Genomic DNA, 21,285 nt, shown 5'->3' with positions numbered 1-21,285 from the left:
TTAGCCTTTCAGGTGAAGGCCATCTGAGCCCTTGGCTCAGAACAGAGCCCATAGATTTGAGGGATACAGGGTACCACCAGTTTCTAAGGACGTAGCTTCAAGCAAGGCTAGTAAACAACCTAGTCTTTTTATTTGCCCAAGGCCAGCTGCAGGCACAAGGTCCCCAGATTTCCAGAAGGGATGAAGGAAAGGGGGGCACAGCCCTCTGCCTACCAGGTGCTGCTTACCCAAACCCTGCTGGTTTCAGGAAGCTGGGAGTTACACACTGAGGCCCCACCCCCTCTGTCTAAGGTTAGGCTACTTCCTCCCATTCTCTCCCCTCAGCAGAAGGAGTTGTAGGCAGCCTGGAGAGTGTCTCAGGAGCCCATCTGGTGGCCTATGTAGGGGGGGAGGCCAGCCAGGGTCAAGGGCTGGGGATAGGGGGGAACAGGAGGGGGGTGTGGCTAGGAGAGCAGCTGCTGGGTGGAGGGGAGGGAGGTGAGCACTGAATAGGGGACCCCAGCTGGGGTTCCATAATGACATCAGTGGGGGACAAGCAGAGTCCTCAGTGTCCAGATGGGGAAACTGAGGCGGAGGCCCCTCTAATCTTTGGCAAGAGAGGGGCTTCTCATCAGTTACTCAAGTTCATCCATCTTCCCCACGAAGATGTCTCAGGAACTGGAGTGCCTTCTAGGCAGTCACTCAGTGCTTACATATATCGAGACAGAAGGAGTGGCAAGCAGCTGGTCACCTGGGCATAGAGCCCCCTCCACTCCTGACATGTCACAGGAGTGCCCTCCCCCACCTCAGCTGCTGGAAGGAGTGCTGGGCTCAGGCGTCTGCTCTCCCTCCCTGCTCACGTGCCTTGCCCAAAAAGGCTCATTTTTAGCACCTGGCCTCTTTTCCCTGCCTAGAGGGAGCTCAGGGGTAGAGCAGAGGAGGAGGCAGCCAAGGGGAACTGAGGACTGGAAGCAGGGCCCAAGGAGAGGTGTGGTTGTCCTGTGCTCCCCTTGCAAAGGTGCTCAGGCTCACAGAGGAGCCCTCAGCCGCCGTGCAGTGTGGAGATGAAGAGGATGCTGTCCTGGTCTTGCAGCTGGTAGTCCAGCTCCCCCTGGGGCAGGAAAGAGGGACAGGGACCATCAGAACATGGTCTAGGTCATTGCCAGATGTTGGGACAGGGAAGAAAAAAAGGTAAAGGTGGCTGTTCTGGGAATGAATGAAAAACCTCACCAGAAAAATGGAGATCCTACACATCCAACTTTCAAATCTCCAGGATGGGTGAGCTCCCTGCCTCCCTCCCCAGCAGCCATTCAATCCCTCCTTATTTGAGATGGAAGACAGGAATAGCCCCATGGGGGGAGGGGTGAATGAGACAGATTTCCCAGCCCCGACCTGGACTGATCAGAGGCCCAGGGTTTTCCCACTGAAGCAGCATTTCCCACTGAAGGCAGGGGCTGGGGAAGAGTGTCACTGGAGGTACTGACCAGCAGTTCCCAGTCGGCATCATTAATCAGCACCAGAATTCCTGGCCGCCTGTGGGAAAGAGGGTAGTGAGGGGCAGGAAGTGGAAGGCAGGAGGTTCAGAGCATGTGGGCTACAGGAGTGGGGGGGAACCTTTCCTCCCAACTTCCCAAGAAGCAGAGGCCACAGTCTGCATGGTCAGGAAACCAGGTCAGACAGTCAAGGTCTTGAGGGCATCTCAAAGAAAACGGTCAGCATCACCCACCACCCAAACTTCAGGCAAGGCATTTTACTTTTCTGGACATCAGCTTTCTTTATGTGAAAACAGAGCCAATTATAAGGTCTGCCCCACAAGGACTATTGAGGGATACAACAAAATGGTGTGCAGGGCTTGCTTGCCACTATGTCTCAGTAACCAGCAGGAGGAACCTACTTTTCCCAGTGTCTAATCTTACTCTCCTGGGCTCTGGAAAGGAAGGGCTTTGGCGTCTAGGCCTCCAAGATGCCTATTCTGGAGGAGGCAAGCTCAGTTCTTCTGGGACAAAGAAGGCTGCCAGTGGCACCAGGCACCTACATGTTTGAGAACCAGTCCTGATTCCTACTGGCAATGGTCCAGGGAGCACTGATGTCCTTGCAGGTGGCTTCCAGGACTGCTGTGCCAGAAACTGGAAAGTGGAGAGCAGTCCTAGCCCAAAGGGTGACCCATTCTTAAAGGCAGATGCAAGAGTCTCCCAATTTCATGGCCTACCTCCTTTACACAGGAGACCATCTTTGTTTAGAATCGGAATGACTTGGCAGGAGGAACCTGGGTTTTTGCTAGTAGGTTGGAACAGGTGGGGAGCTGTGTGTGTCTGAGAGGGTACGTGCATGCAGTAACCTGGAACCTCGTCTCTGTGATAGCTCACACTGTGATACCTACTAACTACACATAGCCACTTCAAGGACAAACAAAGAAAATGGAATATTTTGAATGTTATTTATTTAATTTTTAATTCTGTGTATATGTGTATAGGTGAGTGCAGGTACAGCAGAGGCTGAACAAGTCAGTGACAGGTGGTTGTGAGCTACGTGGTGTGGGTGCTGGGAATCAAACTCGGTCCTCTGGAAGACTAGTCCTTGCTCTCAACCTCTGACCCACCTCTCCAGCCTGTGTTTGATTTGGAAGACAGATTCTTGCTATGTAGCTTAGGCTGTCCTCAAACATGTGGCAATTCTCCCACCTTAGCCTTTTCTTTTGGTTTGGTTTTGAGACAGGGTCTTACTGTGTAGCCCTGGCTGTTCTAGAACCCTCTAAGTAGACCAGACTGGCCTAAAACTTACAGAGATCCACCTGCCTCTGACTACCAAGAGCTGGGGTTAAAGGTGTGCGCCACCACACCCAGCTAAAATGGAATATTGAGTTTCTCAATCACACTGGCCAACAAGTGGCAGCAGCTACCACCAGGCAGCACTGATAAAGAATGCTTCTGTCATTGAGGAAAGGCCTATGGGACAACTGTCCTAGATCAATCAGGATGAGGGAGACCTTGAGCAGTATGGCTTTCTTGATATTTTCTGTACAGAGGATAACTGAGGTCAGGAGAAGCAAAGTAACCAGGTGGTAACCAGATGCATGACCAGGCCCCTTTCATACGGGCTTTTAAGAACCTCAAACACCCTAGTGTAGACAAGCAAACTAGAAACAGCTCTTTCCTCAGAGGAGTTTGAGAAAACAGGGCCAGAGGACTCGAGGACCAGATAGTCAGAACCCCAGGACACAGGCCTAGACAACTTCCCTCTCTGCCTTGCTCAGGGAATGGGGGAGGGAACTCACACACTCTCTCCCTGGATGAACAGTTCTGGCCGCTCTTTTAGCAAGTTCTTCTTGATCCAGACAAGGAGGTTCCGGATGTCCCCTAGAGAGGGAGGCACAGAACAAACCAAGGTCAAACCCGACTCATCCCCAGGCCCCAGAGCTTTGCCTGGCACAGAAGAAAGTGAACATGGGGCTCACAGGGCCCAGAAACCTGGTTAGGAGAGGCCGGTGACTGTTAGACAAGTCTTCAGAGAAGGGGCCATGGCACAGGCGAAGGGGGCGGGGGATGGGGGGGACGGGACTACAGAACTCGGGGGACAGGGGCCGGAGAGATGGCTTACTGGAGGGACCGGACCCACGTTCAGTTCCCTGGCACTCACACTGGGTGGCTCATGGCCACCTACGCCTCCAGTTCCCAGTGATACAATACCCTCTTCTACACTCTGCATGCACTTACATGTATATGCTTACACATATGTACACAGAATTTAAAAGGATTAAAAAAAAGAACTGAGAGAGAGAGAGAGAGAGAGAGAGAGAGCGAGCTAGGCTGATGCTCCCTCAACAAGGCTGCTTAGAGAGCATCAAAGAACCACTACCACCTTTATCTGTCTTGCCAGTGCAGCTAGGGAGGCCTCAGCTTTGCTCACAGGCAGGGTCTGCATATATTTCCCTTTGTGAAGGGAGAAAAACAATCACTGAGCCGATAACATCAGTTAATTTCCTCTAGCAGAGGGAGAGAAGGCTCCTCACCAGGCAGACACTGACAAATCACTGCTCACTACCCCCACTTTTGCAGCCCCCAGGGGGTGGCCACCTTGCCAAGGTTCTGGGCTGCAAGGACCTCTCCTGCTCTGCTGAACACCCAGAGCTCTCTCCTGGGATGGCCACCAGTCTCTCTGTACAGCATGTGGAGGCAGTGATCTCCAGGGTTACCAGCCTTTCCTAGGAGCAGGGGATCAGCCCATAGCAAACTGGGTTGGTCTGCATCTATAAGGGCCGTGGGGGCCGGGACCTCCACCACTCTTCACTTGGATTGTTTCTGAGGCTCCTGGAGGTCCTGCTCTCACAGGTGACTTGAGAACAAAGGTCCTAGAGAAACAACTAGCATTCAGGAAGCCATAGGGGCGTGTCCTGATTCAGTGTCTTAGAGGGCCTGCTGCCTTTCAGGCACCTGAGACAGTTCTGAGGTGAAGCTGAAGCAAGGTGAGAGCGTGGCCTGAGCTATCTTGCCTAGATTATCCCAGAAGTCCTAGAATAAAGGACTGCGAGGACACGGGAAGTTTCACCCCGCTCCCAGTGTCAGCTTCCTATTGCAATGCACATGCAATCCAGCCTGGGTAGGGCCAGGGGTGGGAAGGTGCAGTGTGAATAAACCAGTCCCTATTTGCTGGACACAAACACCCACAGGACAACAAGTAGTGTGCATGGACTAAAACTGCTATCTCCCAATTAAAAATTCCTTTTTTTTTTTTCCCTCCAAGACAGGGTTTCTCTGTGTAGCCCTGACTGTCCTGGATCTCACTCTGTAGACCAGGCTGGCCTTGAACTCACAGAAATCTGCCTGCCTCAGCCTCCCAAGTGCTGAGATTAAAGGCACCACCACAGCCTGGCTAAAATACCTTTTTAAGACCCCAAGGCAAGGAGGAAGGGTACTGCCTCCCTCAAGCTGTACTTGGGCTCTTGGTGGACTCTTCCCCAAGGCCCAGGTTGCAGAGGCGTCCCCTTGGTCCTGAATCTCATTGGCCTCCATTTTGGCACTGTCTGGTAGGCCGCCAGCCCATACATCTTGTGGCGGCTGTTCGATAGAACTACTGGAGTCTGACACATCCATCAGCTAGGCATCAGCCAGCCTCAGCAGCCAGGGCCGTGCTTATGTGTCTAGACACGGAAGGATTGGAAAGAGGTTGGCCCAGTCAGTGACCACAGGCTACATCTGACAGTCCTGGCTGGTATAGAATCAGGATTCTCCTGGGAAGCAGCCCTGGGTGCTTCTGCTCCACTCTAGATAGCTTGGGAATAGAGGAGGGATAGTGGTCATGTTGGGGTCATCCACGTGATGACACTGCCGTGGACTCCCAGAGGGGTGGCTGGGAGATGAGTCTGCTGCCCAGTGCTGGCTCATTTATCATGATGCTCCTATTCGCTGAGGTCACTCCCTCTCTCTTCTGTCTGCCCCCCACTCCAGGCCCGCCTACATTTTTGATAGCTTGTTGCCATGGTGAGGCTGCTGCATCACAGCAGCCTGTATTGTCCCTGTGCCTGGATTTGGGGGTGGGGAGAGGTGGAACTCATGGCTCCCTTCTCAGGCTGCAAGGGCCACTCAGCCTGGCCTGAAATGCACCCCCGGGACATCTTGCTTGACTTGCTGAGGCCCAGACAATATGCAAATAGGCTCCAAGCCAGATGGTCGGCTTCCAAAGGCGCCCAGGGGAGGAGGAAGGGTTAAGCAGAGTCAGGGACTGGTGGCTTGGGGTGGCTCTGGGGTAGATGGAGGTAGAGAACCTTACTTTCACCTTCCCACTATCTTCCTTCTTTCCACTCCTCCTGGGAACCATTTCCCTCCTGCAGCCACCCTTCACAAGACAAACATTTATTGAGCAACTATCCTGTGCCAGGCACTAGGGTGATGGTGGCCAGCAAGATGGACACAGAGCCTTCCTTGTGAGAGGGCAGCAGAGGCGGCAGACATTACTTAATTAGCTGTGGTACGTGCTAACTCCTTCGGGACCAGGAAAAGCCTTTCCAAGAGTGTTAACACTGACGCTGTAGGCCTGAAGGATGAATGGGCTTGGGTGGGGGACGCGTTCTGGACAGAAGGAAGCACATATGGGAAGAGCTGAGGCGCCATGCAACTGGCAGGTTCAAGACAGCAGAATGGAGAAGGCAGGAAGATCAGCATCAGAGCCCCGGGGAAGGCCTGCTCCAAGTGAGGTTGCTCCCTCCTCCTAAACCCTAGTGGTCCTGATGAGGTGTGTATCTCCTGGTCCCTGTCTCCAAGCTTCTCTGTCCTGCCACACAACATGGCACTCCCACTGCTACTCCCAGAGGGGAGTCTGACGCTCAGGGACGTTGTTCTCACAACTCTACTCCAAGATGCCAGTGGAACACCGTGGGAAGGGAGAAGGTGACAGTCATAACTCACCTGAGACAAGAGTCTCATGGAGCCAGGGTGGCCTTAAACTTGCTGTGTAGCTGAGAAATCCCAATCCCAGGGCTGCCATCTCCCCAGTCCTGGGACTGCAGGTGCACATCACCATGCCTGCCACTTTAGTTTTGAGTTGGACTCCATTCCTTCTCAGTTAAATGACCCAGGAAGGGAATTCTCAGAGCCTCAGCTCTCTTGAAAAAAGAAAAATGAGGTAAGACTGCATTGTTACTGGGCTGGAGAGAGGGCTCAGCAGTCAAGAGTGCTTGCTACTCTCCCAGAGGACTAGACTTAGGTTCCCAGCACCACTTTCTTTTTTTTTTTTTTTTCTTTTCCAGAACTGAGGACCGAACCCAGGGCCTTGCGCCTGCTAGGCAAGTGCTCTACCACTGAGCTAAATCCCCAACCCCTGCCCCAGCACCACTTTCAATTCACCTCCAGGGATTTGATACCCACTTCTAGTTTCCTCTGGCAGGTACACACACACACACACACACACACACACACACACACACACACACACACAAAATTTTAAAAATTTTGCACAAACAATGCAGATCTGGAGAGATGGTTAAATGGTTAAAAGCATTAGCTGCTCTTGCAGAGGATCCGGGTCTGATTCTCATCACCCATATGGCATTTCGAAATCATCTACAACTCCAGTCCTTGGGGATCTGATGCCCTGTTCTGATCTCCATGGGTACTAAGCATGCACATGGTGCACAGTTCTATATGTAGGCGAAACACTCATACACATAAAATAAGATAAACTTTTTTGAAAAAAGAATGCATTGATATAAGGATCAACTAAGACAATCTTGGAGTTGTGCCTAGACTATCAATTATTCCTGAATCCAGGGAAAGGAACTGTCTCCTCTGGACTCTCCAGTATGTTGGTTTTCTACATTCTCTGCCCACCCCCCAGAATCCTAGCCTTAGAGAGAGGTGTACCACAAATCAGGTGGTGCTGGGGCCTTCTGTGGGATATGCTATGTGCTCACTGGAAGTCAGATGGGAGCAACAGAAATAAGAGAGGGTAGAGCTGGGAGGCGGTGGTGCATACTTTTAGTCCCAGCACTCGGGAGGTAGAGGCAGGCAGATCTCTGTGAGTTAGTTCGAGGCCAGCTTAGTCTACAGAGTCAGTTCCAGGACAGTTAGAGCTATGTAGAGAAACCCCGTCTCAAAAAACAAAACAAGCCGGGCAGTGGTGGCGCACGCCTTTAATCCCAGCACTCGGGAGGCAGAGCCAGGCGGATCTCTGTGAGTTCGAGGCCAGCCTGGGCTACCAAGTGAGTTCCATGACAGCCAAAGTTACACAGAGAAACCCTGTCTCGAAAAACAAAACAAAACAAAACAAAAACACAAAACAAAACAAAACAAACAAAACCAAACCAAACCAAACCAAAAAAGAAAGTAAGAAAACAAGCAAGCAAGCAAGAAAGGAAGAAAAAAGAGAAAGAAAACAAAAAAAGAAGTAAGAAAGGGTGGGGCCCACACACTGGTCTTCCTTCCCAGGTTGCCCAGGCTGGTCTGAGATCCTGCCTCAGACAATACTCCTGTCTTAGCCCCATGTAGTTGGGGCTACAGGCACATACCATCACTCCCATCATCTTCCTCCCATTTTAGGTGGTCAGATCTGTAAGATGCTAGTGGTTGGTCCAGCTCCTGGGGCAAGCTATGTGGGAAGATTCACACTCCAAGGCTGTGCATGCCATAGGTAGCCACACACTCAGTGCTGGGAAGGAAGAGGGCACCTAATGCAAGGTTTCCAGTGCAAGAGGCCTTGGACCTGGTTGGCCCATCAGAGGACAGCAGGGAGAGGAGCTGCTGCGATGGACAGTTAAAGGTCAAATAGAGAGGCTTGCATTGAGGGCTACACACCTCGGGCAAGTCACTTCACTTCGATGTATTGGTATCATTTATGCTGACAATGTGGATAATAACCAACACTCCAAAGGGTTGCTAAGAGGATTAAGGCAAAATGCTAGCAGCAGGACATCAGCATCAAACACACAGGGAATACTCAACAGATGGGTGCACTCAAGTCTCGATTCCTCATCCTCTGGGCTGCCAGAGCACTGACCTAAAGGTGGCCACGCCATAGGAACCATGGTGTGCTCATCTTAGAGTAAAAGTATGAAACCTTTCATTAGGCTAGACTTGGTGGTAAAAGCCAGTAATCCCAGCACTTGGGAGGTTTAAGCAGGAAGATCAGGTCATCCCTGGCTAACCAGCAAGTTTATAGGCCAGCCTCAGTTCCATGAGAACCTATCTCAAAAAAGACTTACTGGGGGGTCACAAAAGTGAAGGAATATACTCAAAATACATTATATACTTGGCATGAAAATGGTCTTGGCTAACCTTATATGATAAAATAAGAAAGAAAAAGGAACCTCCACCCAGAATCCCTTGCCCCAGTAGACCTTCCTTGCTTAGGAGATACTGGCAGCCCCCACTGGCAGGGCTCCTTAGATCAGCTGTTCTCAACCTGTGGGTTGTGACCCCTTCAGGGGATGGCATATCAGATATCTTCCTTATCAGATATTTACATTACAATACACAACAGTAGCAAAATTACAGTTATGAAGTAGCAACGAAGTAACTGTATGGCCGGAGGTCACCACATGAGGAACTGTACTAAAAGATCAAAGCATTAGGAAGGTTGAGAACCCACTGCCCCTCAGAGCTGAAGAGAAATAGCCCTGGCTGCCGCAGGGCCTCATTCAGCCTCTGTGAACACACAGGAGACAAGGGCTGCTCCATCTGAAGCGCTTTCTCCCATGGAGAAGTGTGTCTTATGCTATTCCTGTCCCCTGGGCTGTGGAGCACAGGGCCATGCCAACACACGTGTTTTCTCACTCCACCTGGGCCTCTAGATCAGTCCATACGTTAAACCGTCCCTTCCCTACCACGTCGCTTAGCTCGGGCTCCAAGGCAGGACTCTTCTGGGATTCCCACCCCAGGCCTGAGCTAAAGGGAGAAGAAAGAGCTGGCATGGGTGAAATGAAAGAGAAGAGGGGTGGAGGGAACCTCAGAGGCTCCATTTACAAGTGAATGGGGGTAAGAATGGAGCAGTTTGTGGGCTAAACTGGCCTCAGAAGGAGGTTTACAGATGTGTGAGGGGACGCTCCTCATTGTTTAATTAAGCAGAAAGTGGATCTTTTCAAAAGCAATTTTGCACAGGGACTGGGAGGGGAGGGGAGAGGAGGGAGGTAGGAAAGGGATCAGCAAACAGGCCTGGAAAGCAGAGAAAGGAACAGCTGGCCCCAGAGAGGCTGTGAAATGCATGCTAAGCAGTTTAAAGCGCCCAGGAACTGCTGCTCAGCTCCTGCCCTCCCTTGCCAGCTACCTTTTAACTTGACTTGAGCAGGAGTGGGGCATGCCTGTGATGGTGCAACAGAGGAAAAGGGACAGCCTGGGCTACACAAAAAGAGCTCCTATGTCCATTAGTGAATGAAGCAACTAATCAACCAGTGGAAACGGGCAGCTACCTCTTGGGTCAGTCACAGGCAGGAACCAGAACAAAGAAGACTACTAAGGTCAAGAAGAAGAAATGATTACTACTCAAGAGACACTTGCTGAGTATGTAGTGAGTCACACAGGGATGGAATTGTGAAAATGTGTATAGTTTTGTGTCAAGCAAACTGTATGAGGAAATAAAGCATAACTTGTGGTATCTGAGTTTGCATACAGTCTCTTATGTATCCCAGGGCCAGCTTCAAACTCTCTAACTTTGAACTTCTGGTCATCCTCCTCTACCTCCTGAGTGCTGACAGGGTCACCCAGTTTTAGTCCTGGTTTATTCAGAGCTGGGGTTGAAACAAAGGACTTTATGCATGCTAGGCAAATCGCCAGCTAAGCTCCATCTTCAGCCCAAACTGGTATTTTAATAAATTCCTTTTTTGTTGTTGTATCTCCTGTATATATGTGGAGGTCAGAGGACAACCTGAGGGAAGTCAGTTCTCCCCTACAACGTGGGTCCTGGAGCTCAGAACTAAGCTATCACCAAACTAAGGCTTGGTGGCAAGCATCTTTATTTGCTGAACCCTCTTTTTAATTTTGTGTTTGCTTTTTTGAAACAAGGTCTCTCTTGTGCTGTCCTGGAGCCTGCTGGGTAAACAAGGTTGGCCTCAAATTCACAGAGATCCTCCTGCTTCTGCCACTGAGTGATGGGATAAAAGGTGTGTGCCACCATGCCCAGCATGTTTTTAAAGATTTGTTTATTTTATTCATACAATTGGGTTTTTTTTTGTTCTATTTTTTATTTTTTAAGATTTATTTATTTTTGTATACAGTGTTCTGTCTGCATGCATGCCTTCATACCAGAAGGCATCAGATCTCATTACAGATGGTTGTCAGCCACCATGTGGTTGCTGGGAATTGAACTCAGGACCTCTGGAAGAGCAGTCAGTGCTCTTAACCTCTGAGCCATCTCTCCAGCCCCTTGTTTTTTTTTTTTTTTTTTTAAATTCAGGGCTGAGGACTGAACCCAGGGCCTTATGCTTGCTAGGCAAGCACTCTACCACTGAGCTAAATCCCCAACCCCGTAGTCAGTGTTCTTAACTGCTCACCCATCTCTCCAACCCATTGTTTTTGGTTTTTCGAGACAGGGTTTCTCTGTGTAGTTTTGGTGCCTGTCCTGGATCTCACTCTGTAGACCAGGCTGGCTTCAAACTCACAGAGATCCACCTGGCTCTGCCTCCCAAGTGCTGGGATTAAAGGGGTGCGCCACTGCCACCACCGCCCAGCCTGTTTTTTTAAGACAAGGTTTCAGCTGGGCGATGGTGCCGCACGCAGGACAGGCACCAAAACAACACAGAGAAACCCTGTCTTGAAAAAAACAAACAAACAAACAAACAAACAAATAAAAAACAATGGCCAGGCAGTAGTGGTGCATGCCTTTAATCCTAGCACTCAAGAGGCAGAGCCAGGCAGATCTCTGTGAGTTAGAGGCCAGCCTGGTCTACAGAGTGAGTTTCAGGACAGGCTCCAAAGCTACACAGAGAAATCCTGTCTTAAAAAGACAAGGTCTCAAGCTGGGCAGTGGTGGTGCTCACCTTTAATTCCAGCACTTGGGAGGCAGAGGCAGGTGGATCCCTGTGAGTTCGAGGCCAGCATTGTCTATAGAGTGAATTCCAGGACATCCAGAGCTATACAAAGAAATATTGTCTCAATGCCTCCCCACCCCCCGACCTACCACCCACCCACCCACCCATCCCACCCCACCCACCCACCCATCCCACCCCACCCCCCACCCCTGCAAAAAAAAAAAAGGGATAATGCCTCATTGTATAGCCCTGCCAAGCCTGGATCTCTCTATGTGGAACAGATTAGCCTCGAACTCAGAGATCTACCTGGCCTTCCTGCCTTTGCTTCCCCAAATTCTGGAAATTATGGTGAACACTACCACATCTGGCTTGTATGAGTGTTTTGCCTGCATATGTGCCCACAGAGATCAGAAGAAGATCCTGAATCCCCTGAGACTGGAGTTACAGATATGTGGGTGCTGGGAACTAAAGCTGGGCTCTCTGCAAGAGCATCCAGTGCTCCTAACAATTGAGCCACTGATCCAGCCATTCCCCATGTGAAGATCAATTTCTCACTCCTTCTTGCAGAGCTGGCCAACCCTAGCAAGGAGAGGAAAACATACTTTGCAGCTTCTTCTTGCTTTGCTACTGGCCAGGACAATCCTAACTGTTTCTACTTGAACCACAGACCCATTCATGCCCAGTGGCCCCAAAGAGCAGCCAGGAAATCCAATACTCACAAGGTCCCTCTTGCTCAGGCAAGGTAACTTGATGTTTTTTTACTCCATCAAACAGGAGCTCTGCACCACCTCTGCAAAGGAAGGCCAGAGAAAGACAGCTGAGTAAGTTACTGCTAATAGGACTGAGATGAGTCTGATTACTGGAGACAGGGCTGGTGGTGAGAGATGAGATACAGAGACCAGGGTTCAGGGTTCAGTGACTAGTGACTGCCTCTCAAACTGACTTTCTGCCTCGGAAAAGAGGATGGAAACAATTTTCACTTTAGTGGAGGACCCAAGCCTGCAGCCTCCTTTGCTTTCTTGAGAGGTAGTTCAGTACACAGCAGTAGAACACAGGCTTCAGAGCTGCCAGCCTCAAGAAGGAAATCAGGCTCTGCCTCTGCTTGCCAGTCAGCCCTTGGCCATGTACACACCTTTTCAAGCCTTGATCTTATTTCCAAAGTTGTAGAGCTGCCCTTCTGGAGTGCCCCAGAGACCCTGTGCATTTCTGGCCAGGTAAGGGTAGAAATAACCCTGTTCCTGCTCACTTCTATGCACTACTGTGCACACAACACAGCAATGGAGGCAGAGAGAGCCCACTGGGCTTAGCACTGACTAAGCACAGCTGTTCACATCACCTTGTCACTTATAGGCTGTTCCTCATCCCATTTCATCACCTTGGCCATCCCAGCAAAGGAGGGAGGAGGCAGACGTTGTTAATTCCATCTGACGTAGTGGACTGTAGCCCCAAGTTAAGTAACCCCAGAGCTCTGTCAGAAAGGCAGAGTTCAGTTTGTTTCTGTGTCCCAGCACCTGGCCAAGGGATGGTCAAGGCAGCAGAGATGCTCAAAGCCAAGTCCAGAAACCAGGACTTCTGGTTTGGGCAGTAGGGCCTTAAGTGCCCCACACTATTTCATCTTCTGGTTTCCCAATTCCCATCTCAGACTTCACGTGCATCTGAACGGAGAAGGCCCTAATAGACTTTTGATGGATGTGATGTTTCCCACCCCACCACCCTTTCCCAATCTCAGGGAACAGAGATGTCCTAAGGCAGCCCACTAGGAGGCAAAGGCAAGGCAAACATTGTCATGGGGGAAACATGGGGGACTGTCATCTAAACAAGGTCACGCTTTGTTGATGCAGAAATGTGGAGGGGGAGCAAAGGCCCATCTGTGGCTGTGCACAGGGCCATTTCAGCTGCAAGCCCACACAGAACCTCCATTTATCCCCTTCCAAGAGCCTCATTTTCTGCTGGGTAGGGGTTGGCACATGCAGCAGCTGGGCTGGGGGAGGGTGATAGGCATGGGGTTCAGGACTAGAGGGTCAGAGAAGTGGGGTGGGAACTGGAGGCAAATAATCAAGAGTGGCCAAAACTGGTAGTGCCAGGCTCCGAGGCCAAGCCTGTTTTTCCTCTTACAAACAGATGAAGAGCGAACCAATGAGGCTTTGAGTGACCCATCACTGCTGAGTTGGCTAGGCCCAGGGGAGGGAGAGTAGTACTTCTGTCAGCATGTCTGGAGTGAGAGAAGGTGCACATTTAACCTCAGGACTGATTTAAGGAGGCATTTGGGCCCCACAGACCTAAGGCCAGATCCTCTTCTGTTTTATAGGATTTGCCTGCCATTCAATCTTAACCAGGATACCTCCATCTTCTCTCAATACCCCAATTCCTAGTGCATGTGTCTGCTAATATCAGTGACAGGTCTACATTTCAGTCATTTTTTTCTAGTTGCTTTAAAATATACCTATCTAAAAGCTAGGCATGGTATCACATGCCTATAATTCTAGCATTTGGGGAGTAGAAGCAGGAGAAACAAGAATTCAAAGTCATCTTCAGGGGCTGGAGAGATGGCTCAGAGGTTAAGAGCACTGGCTGTTCTTCCAGAGGTCCTGAGTTCAATTCCCAGCAACCACATGGTGGCTCACAACCATCTGTAATGAGATCTGATGCCTCTTCTGGCCTGCAGGTATACATGCAGCCAGAACACTGTATACATAATAAATAAATATTTAAAAAAAAAAAGTCATCTTCAGCTACATATCGAGTTTAAAGCCAGCCTGTGTTACATGAGACCCTGCTTCAATGACCAATCAACCAACAACAACAACAACAAAAAACCTACCCATTCATGTCTAGTCTCCGTCTACTTTACAGAACAGGAACAGGTTCTAAATGAAATAAGGCCTGGCATACAGCAGAAATTTAAAAAATATGTGCCATGTTAATGAATATGACTACTTCTCCTACTTCTCTGATCTCAACAGTATATCCAGCTTTTCCAACACCTTCCCAAACTCATGGAAAGGGAATCAAATCTAGGTCATTATAGCCTGGAAAGGAGGTGCCCAAACACACCTGTACTATTATGCAAGTCTGTGTCCTAAAGAAATGCTCTGCTAGGGCTGGAAGTAGCTCAGTTGGTAAAGGGCCTGCATTGCATGCAGGAAGCCTTGGATTCCATCTCCAGCACTGCATAAACTGAGCATGATGGTACATGCCTGTAATCACAGCACTGGGAAGACGGAGGCAGAAGGATCAGAAGTTCTAGGACTTCCTCCACTACCTACTGAGTTGAGATACAGGCCATCTTGGATACCAAATCTCAAAAAGCAAAGCAAAACAAAACAAACAAAAAACCCACCTCTATTAATAACAGTTCTGGAGGCATGCCAAAAGATGATAGAATTGGTCCTAACAAGAAAGAGGTGAGCCAGGTATGGTGGTGTATACCTTTAGTCCCAGCATCCAGGAGGTGGATCTCTGTGAGTTCAAGAGCAGTCTGATCTACAGAGTGAGTTCCAGAACAGCCAGGGCTGTTACACAGAGAAAAACCATCTTGAAAACAACTCACCCCCTAAAAAAGATAGGAAGCCTTCTAAAGGACCTAACGGAGCTGGTGGCACCAAGAGGATCATATCTATTCAAGGTTTAGAGGCAACAGTTCCTGGACTTCTAGGACCAGTGAGGAGAGAATAATAGGTACTGTGGCTCCTTTCAAAATCTTCTCAGATTCATAATAAAAGGTGGAGCATATCTGTCAAGTTACACAGTTAATCAAAGGTCAGAGGTTAAAAACATATGATAGGCAGGGTGGCATATCCCTGTAATCTCAGCACTCAGGAAGCAGGATGATCAAAGCCAGCCTCAGGTACATAGAAAGTTTGAGGTCAACCCGAGCTGTATCATGAGCTCTTGTCTCCAAATAAAACCAAATTGGGAGGATAGATGGAAGGCTTCTGGATTTGGCAAGCATATTTATTAATTTATTTTATTTTTACATTTTTATGGAGGGTCTCTTGCTGTACAGTCCAGCCTGGCCTCAAAATTAGAGATCCGACTGCGCCTGCCTTCCAAGTGTTGGGATGATAGGCATGAACCACAAAGCCCTGTGAGGCTGCAATTCTGATAGGTCACTTATTTGGGGAGGCGTGGAAGGGGATGGACAGGTGGGTAAAGAAGGTTGTCCTGTCTTGCTGGGGTTCAATATTGCTCTTAGCGGTGAGGAAAGCTGAAGCTAGAAAGAAAGCAACTGTGTAGATCTGCTAACTCTGGAAGGCAAGGGTCTTACTCACTTTACGTCTTCCTCACTGTTGCCAGCACAGTGTCTGGCAGACAGAATACATCTCTGATGAATAAAGACCACGTCTGACTCACTGAGAATGAAAGGCAAGTTAGCTACGAATAAACATTAACGCTGAGAACCTGTAGCCTCTTCCTTTTCAGTTCTGCTAAGGCTGGCAAAGGCATCAGGAAGCTTTCTCTTATCCCTAGGCTGGGAGGTGGGAAGGTAGGGGGTTAGCTGGGCTAAGGGTCAGAGAGGCAAAACAGTCAGGAGGCCAGACCAATACAGTCCTAGTTGGATCCAAGCAGCCAGACAATATCATCAATTAAACTGCACTTAACATTCATGAGACTACCCCCTTCCAAGAGACAGAAATGCTGAACACTGTAGGGAATAGACAGAGTGCTATTTATCTTTGTATCCTCGGTGTCTGGCTCACTGCCTGGCACATGGTAGGCACTCAATAAATGACTGGTGAATGAACTACCCAGTGAAGGGAAAACATAAAAGGAATGGGGGGCATCCAATGGGAAGATAGGCATTTGGAAATAATTTTACATTTCTACCCTAATGTTTATCTTCACTTCGACCTTAGCTTGTTCATCTACACACACACACACACACACACACACACACACACACACACACACTAGCTGTTCCACTAGTCTAGAAACAACACAACCACACATCTCTAGAGGCCTCAGTTCTTTGTCTGTTCTCAGCTCCGAAGTCTGTCTTCTGCAGATTTTGAGGCCATGACAGACCTTCTGTGTGCTGGAAGAACAAAGTAGGGATTTGAGAAGATTTTCAATTTTCCCTGTGTTCCTTCAAGTAATGGATACGTATCCCAATTCTGGAACTTTTCATCTTGTGCACACAATACTGTCAATGTTGGTCGCTCCCTCCGTGGTTGGTATCTGGGCAGAAGGCACTCATCAAACTACTTTGAAAGAGATTCGAGTCTGATTAAAACTCTTAGGTTTGAGAAAGAGAAAGAAAGGAGTGCGCTCTTAGCCACACTTTCATCCAAGAAGAAACTAGGCGGGCATTGCCCCCGAAAACAAGAACTGAAGGATTACTCAACAGGGAGACTTGGTGCTCCCCTTAGGAGCCCAAATGCCAGACAAGGTGGGTCGGGCTCGGAATGACACTGGTAAAACACGCTGGAAGATGACCTGCTTACTATCAACGCCAAGGAGGGACTGTCAGCGCATCTCTATTCTCCGACTTACGGCCTCGTCGCCCAGGGAGACCGCGCCTGTCAGAGGCCAGGCGAGTGGCCCGGCTCTCTGAGGGCGTCAGTAGCCTCGGCAGCTCGAGGGAGGTCCGAGATTCAGGCCCTATAGCTTCGCTCCATCCCCACGGCGCCCCAGTTCTCACTCACCCGAACTCCACCTCCACACACAAGGGGGCCGCCATGTTGAGGAAGCCAAGCTAGCAGGACACGCCCTTCGACTTCCGGGGCGCCCGCTTGTTTCCGGTCGCCGCCAGGTAGCGTAAGCGGAAGAGGCGGTACCTAGAGATCCGGTGCTCCTCAGCTATTGGACAAAGGCGCGGTCGGGGCGCTGTGTGCTGGGGAACTGATTGCCTAAATTTTTTTGCAGACTTAGTTTCCAGAGAGCTGGGCCTGGAAGGGAGCGACTTCCTGAAGAAAGACGACTTAGAGGAAGAAATTCATCAGCGTCCGATGACACGATTGTGAGCCACGTACTGTTGAGCTTTCATTGGTCACAAATCTGTTTTTAAGCCAGGCGTGGTGGAGCACGCCTTTAATCCCAGCACTCAGGCAGAGAAGGCGATCTCTGTGAGTGCAAGGCCAGCGCCTGGTCTACATAGGCAATTCCAGGACCGCCAGGGCTACATACTTAAGATTCTGACTCAAAAACAAAACCAAACTGTCGGGTGTACTGTGTTTCGTGGGGAAATCAAAGAAAAAGGATCACTCCAAGATGAATTTTAGGCTCTCTGGCAGCAGAGATCAACAGTTTCTGTGAACCTCAAACATCTGTGCAAAGGCGTATTTATTGATTATTACACAAAAGTTGTTTTTTGGGTAAAACAGGTCCCTCATACCAAAGCCCCTGGTCTAATCTATATGTTTTCTGAAGGAAAACTTCACACCTCTGCAACTTTACTCCTTATTGTGAACTATTTAGTACACAATAATTCAAGACGCTCCAGGTGTGCCAGGATAGTCTTGTGACCAAAGTCTTGCAAAGGCTGTAAAAGCTCCTTCCAAAAAACAAATCTGTAGATAACAGAAAACAATCACTTTTCCACAGTGGTTTCTTCAAGGTCTAAGTACTTCTAGAAAACAACCATTCACTCTGAGTTTGCTGTAGATACAGTGAAAAATAACTGTTTCATTCTAATATTTACCCTAGATACAATGACTCTACTAAATTTTCCTCTACACCAAACAAAAACAACCAAAACAAGAAAAAAGCCCACTCCAGGTATGGTGGCGCACACCTTTAATCCAAGCACTCAGGAGGCAGAGGCGGGTGGCTCTGTGAGTTCAAGGCCAGCCTGGTCTACACAGCAAGTTTCAGGACAGCTGGGCTACACAGAGAAACCTTGTCTTAAACAAAAACAAACAAACAACCACAAACAAAAAGAATCCTGCCAAACCTGCCTTAAGCCAACACACCGCTTGAGGGAGTAATACAAGACCTCCCCAAATTCTTACTCCTGAGCCAGTTGTCTGTGTTTACCCCAGGGTTATTTAGTTAACACTTAGTGTGCCTGGTGTAATGCCTGGTGCTGTGGAGTGTCAGTAATAAAGGATGAGAGCAAAGTTGCTGCCTCTGGGTCACTCTGTAGCAGGGAGACTGGGAGACAACTAATCAAGTACATGATAATCATGATAACAAACATGGAATCCCACACTGAAATATATGATCTGAAGTTATAGACTCTGCGTTATAGATATTTGTAAGAGGAATGTCAGGCTGGGGAGACGGCTCGTCTGGTAAGGTCCTTGCTGTGCGAGTGTGAGGACTGGAGCTAAGATCCCAGCACCCACATACAATGGTGGGCAGGCATGCAGCCTGCCTCTAATGCTTGTGTTAGGAAGGCAGAGATGCCCTCCCCAGGGCAAGCTAGCAAGCTAGACTATCACAATGGGCAAGCTCTGAGTTCAAGAAAGACCCTGCCTCAATATATAAAATGGTGGACTAGAGAGAGGGCCCAGAGGTTAAGAGCACTGGCTACTATTCTAAAGGATCCACATTTTGTTCCCAGCACCCACATGGCCCCATACAAACTGTCTGTAATACTAGTTCCACTTATATGCATTCAGGCAAAAAGCTAATACACTGGATCAGTGGTTAAGAGCACTGGCTTTTCTTCCAGAGGTCCTGGGTTGGATTCCCAGCAACCACATGGAGGCTCACACCTGTCTGTAACTCCACCTCCAGTGGAATCCAACACTCACATAAAAATACATGCAGGCAAAATAACAATTCACATAAAAATAATAAACCATTCAAACCAAAGCTAATACACTTAAAAAACTTTTAATATATGGTGGAGAATGATGATTGAGGAAGACAATCAATATCAGTCTCTGACATCCACATACATGCAAAACAAAACAAAACAAAAAGGCAAAAAGAAAAATGTCATTTGGGGATGTAGCCCAATGGTGCTGTGCTTGGCTCTACACAGGCCCTGGGATCAGTCCATAGTACCAGGTGAGATATATATATATATATATATATATATATATATATATATATATATATATATGTATATATCATACCAAAGTGGACTTGCTAGGCTTGATTATAAACCAGGTGGATATGTGAGGACTGCATAAGAACATAGAGGAAGAAATTGGAGAGCAAGGAGGTTAGCTAAAGATGAACCTAAAAAAGTAGGCAAGGGGCTGGCCAGTGGTGGTGCACACCTTTGATCCCAGCATTCTGGAGGCAGAGGCAGGCAGATCTGAGTTCTTGGTCTACAGAGTGAGTTCCAGGACAGCCAAGACTACACAGAGAAACAAAAACAAAAAAGGAGACTGGAGCCAAGCCATGTCCTATAAACTAGGTAAGCATTCCAGAGTCAAAGAGAAATGGGAGTGTAAGGGTGGGTTTCTTTAGCCAGCCCCTTTTCCCTACAGGGAGGCTATTGAAGGCTTGAGGAGGGGATGGGACTGTTTAGGTTATTTTGGGAGGTAGGGCTATGGTGGAGTTGGCAGAATACCTGCCTAGCATACACAAAGCCCTGGTTTGATCTCCTGCAATGCAAACACCAGTGGATATGATGTTACATACTTGTCATTCAAGCACTCAGATGTTGTGTGATATTTTGATTGTGTACTAACAAAGCTGGCTAGGAGTCAGAGGGTGGGGCTGGCCACTAGCTGACCATAGACATTTGGAGGACTGTCGAGAGAGGAGACAGGAAGTGGCAGGATAGATAGAGAGGGGATCTCGGCCCATTTGGGTGGATAAACACTAGAGGTAGGAAGTGTCTGAAGGCTGCTCCCTACTTCTCTGATATTTCAGGTTCTTACACTGATATTTGACTTCCCATTTTTTATTGTTAAAGATTAATTAGATTAATGCTTCATCTGGCACCCAACTTTGGGGCATAAATTCAAGAAATAGCCGCTTGCCTATGACTTTGCAGCCACCGGCACCTGATAGAGGGGCATGAGGGAGCGTCACATGCTGGAGTCACTGCGCCATTGGCTTTTCCTTTTTTTCCCCAAGCCCTCTGAGTAAATCTGGGATTTTCCGGTTGCAGCCTCTTTACAGAAATCTCCACAAGCCCCAAATGGCACAGGCACCTGGACTCCAAATGGCAGCAGAGTTAGTCCCTCAGCACAGGTCAGCTCTGCCTTCAGGCAGCTCTGTGCTTTTACTTCCACCTGTCAACAGGTGCCACTTTCACACATTCCCCTGTGGTCTGCCTTGCAGATAGCTGGCTCTTTTGGCTCCTTTTCTTCATGGGTTGTGGGCTTCCCCTGGACCCACTCCTCAGGCAGCTGACACAAGATCAGGCAGCTGTCCTCAGCCAGGCTGTGCACAGCTTGTGTTATTCATCCAGACATGCTAGGCAGGAACAACCAGCCTTACACTTCACTGTCATCATCAGCAGATTTGGTGAGACAACTTGGATTTTTTGTTTTGTGTTTTTTTCAAGACAGGGTTTCTCTGTGTATTTTTGGAGCCTGTCCTGGAACTCACTCTGTAGACCAGGCTGGACTCAAACTCATAGAGATCCTCCTGCCTCTGCCTCTCAAGTGTTGGGGGATTAATGGCATGAGCTATCACCACCTGGCCAACTTGGAATTCTTAAAGGGGAGAATTAATTAATAAAAAAAAGAGAGAGAGAGAGAGTTTTTTCCCACATTAAAGAACAGGAAATACTATTATGATGGAGGGACTTATGTCTCTGTATGATTCCACAATGGATGGCTTAAAAATGGAACAATTAAATGAGGGAATAAGTAACTTAGCTAGAATTTATGCAATGTCAACTATAAACATTATTGGTTTGGCAATTCTTGTTTTATCCCTAAAAAAGTTGGTTGACATCACTTCCAAGATACAGGCCTTAGAAAAGATTACTAAAGAAGATAATG

At 48.7% G+C, this 21,285-nt stretch overlaps 1 protein-coding gene across 2 annotated transcripts; it reads right to left on the bottom strand.

Moving 5' to 3' along the window:
• Positions 1-108: 108 nt before the first annotated feature.
• Positions 109-17,155, bottom strand: Urm1 (ubiquitin related modifier 1). Of its 2 annotated transcripts, XM_059259939.1 has the most exons (6): positions 17,077-17,118; positions 12,151-12,221; positions 6,381-6,577; positions 3,254-3,335; positions 1,464-1,512; positions 109-1,090 (listed from the first exon to the last, which is right to left on the bottom strand). In XM_059259939.1, exons 3-6 carry the CDS (start codon positions 6,493-6,495, stop codon positions 1,022-1,024), a joined length of 315 nt encoding a protein of 104 aa, XP_059115922.1. In that variant the 5' UTR covers positions 6,496-6,577; positions 12,151-12,221; positions 17,077-17,118; the 3' UTR covers positions 109-1,021. The 2 variants fall into 2 exon arrangements, with proteins under 2 accessions (XP_059115922.1, XP_059115923.1); XM_059259940.1 differs by lacking the exon at positions 6,381-6,577 and having other exon boundaries at positions 17,077-17,155.
• Between the last annotated feature and the right edge of the window lie 4,130 nt (positions 17,156-21,285).

Source organism: Peromyscus eremicus, chromosome 4, assembly GCF_949786415.1.
Source record: "Peromyscus eremicus chromosome 4, PerEre_H2_v1, whole genome shotgun sequence".
Taxonomy (NCBI): domain Eukaryota; kingdom Metazoa; phylum Chordata; class Mammalia; order Rodentia; family Cricetidae; genus Peromyscus; species Peromyscus eremicus.
This window is presented reverse-complemented; position numbering and strand designations above follow the sequence as displayed.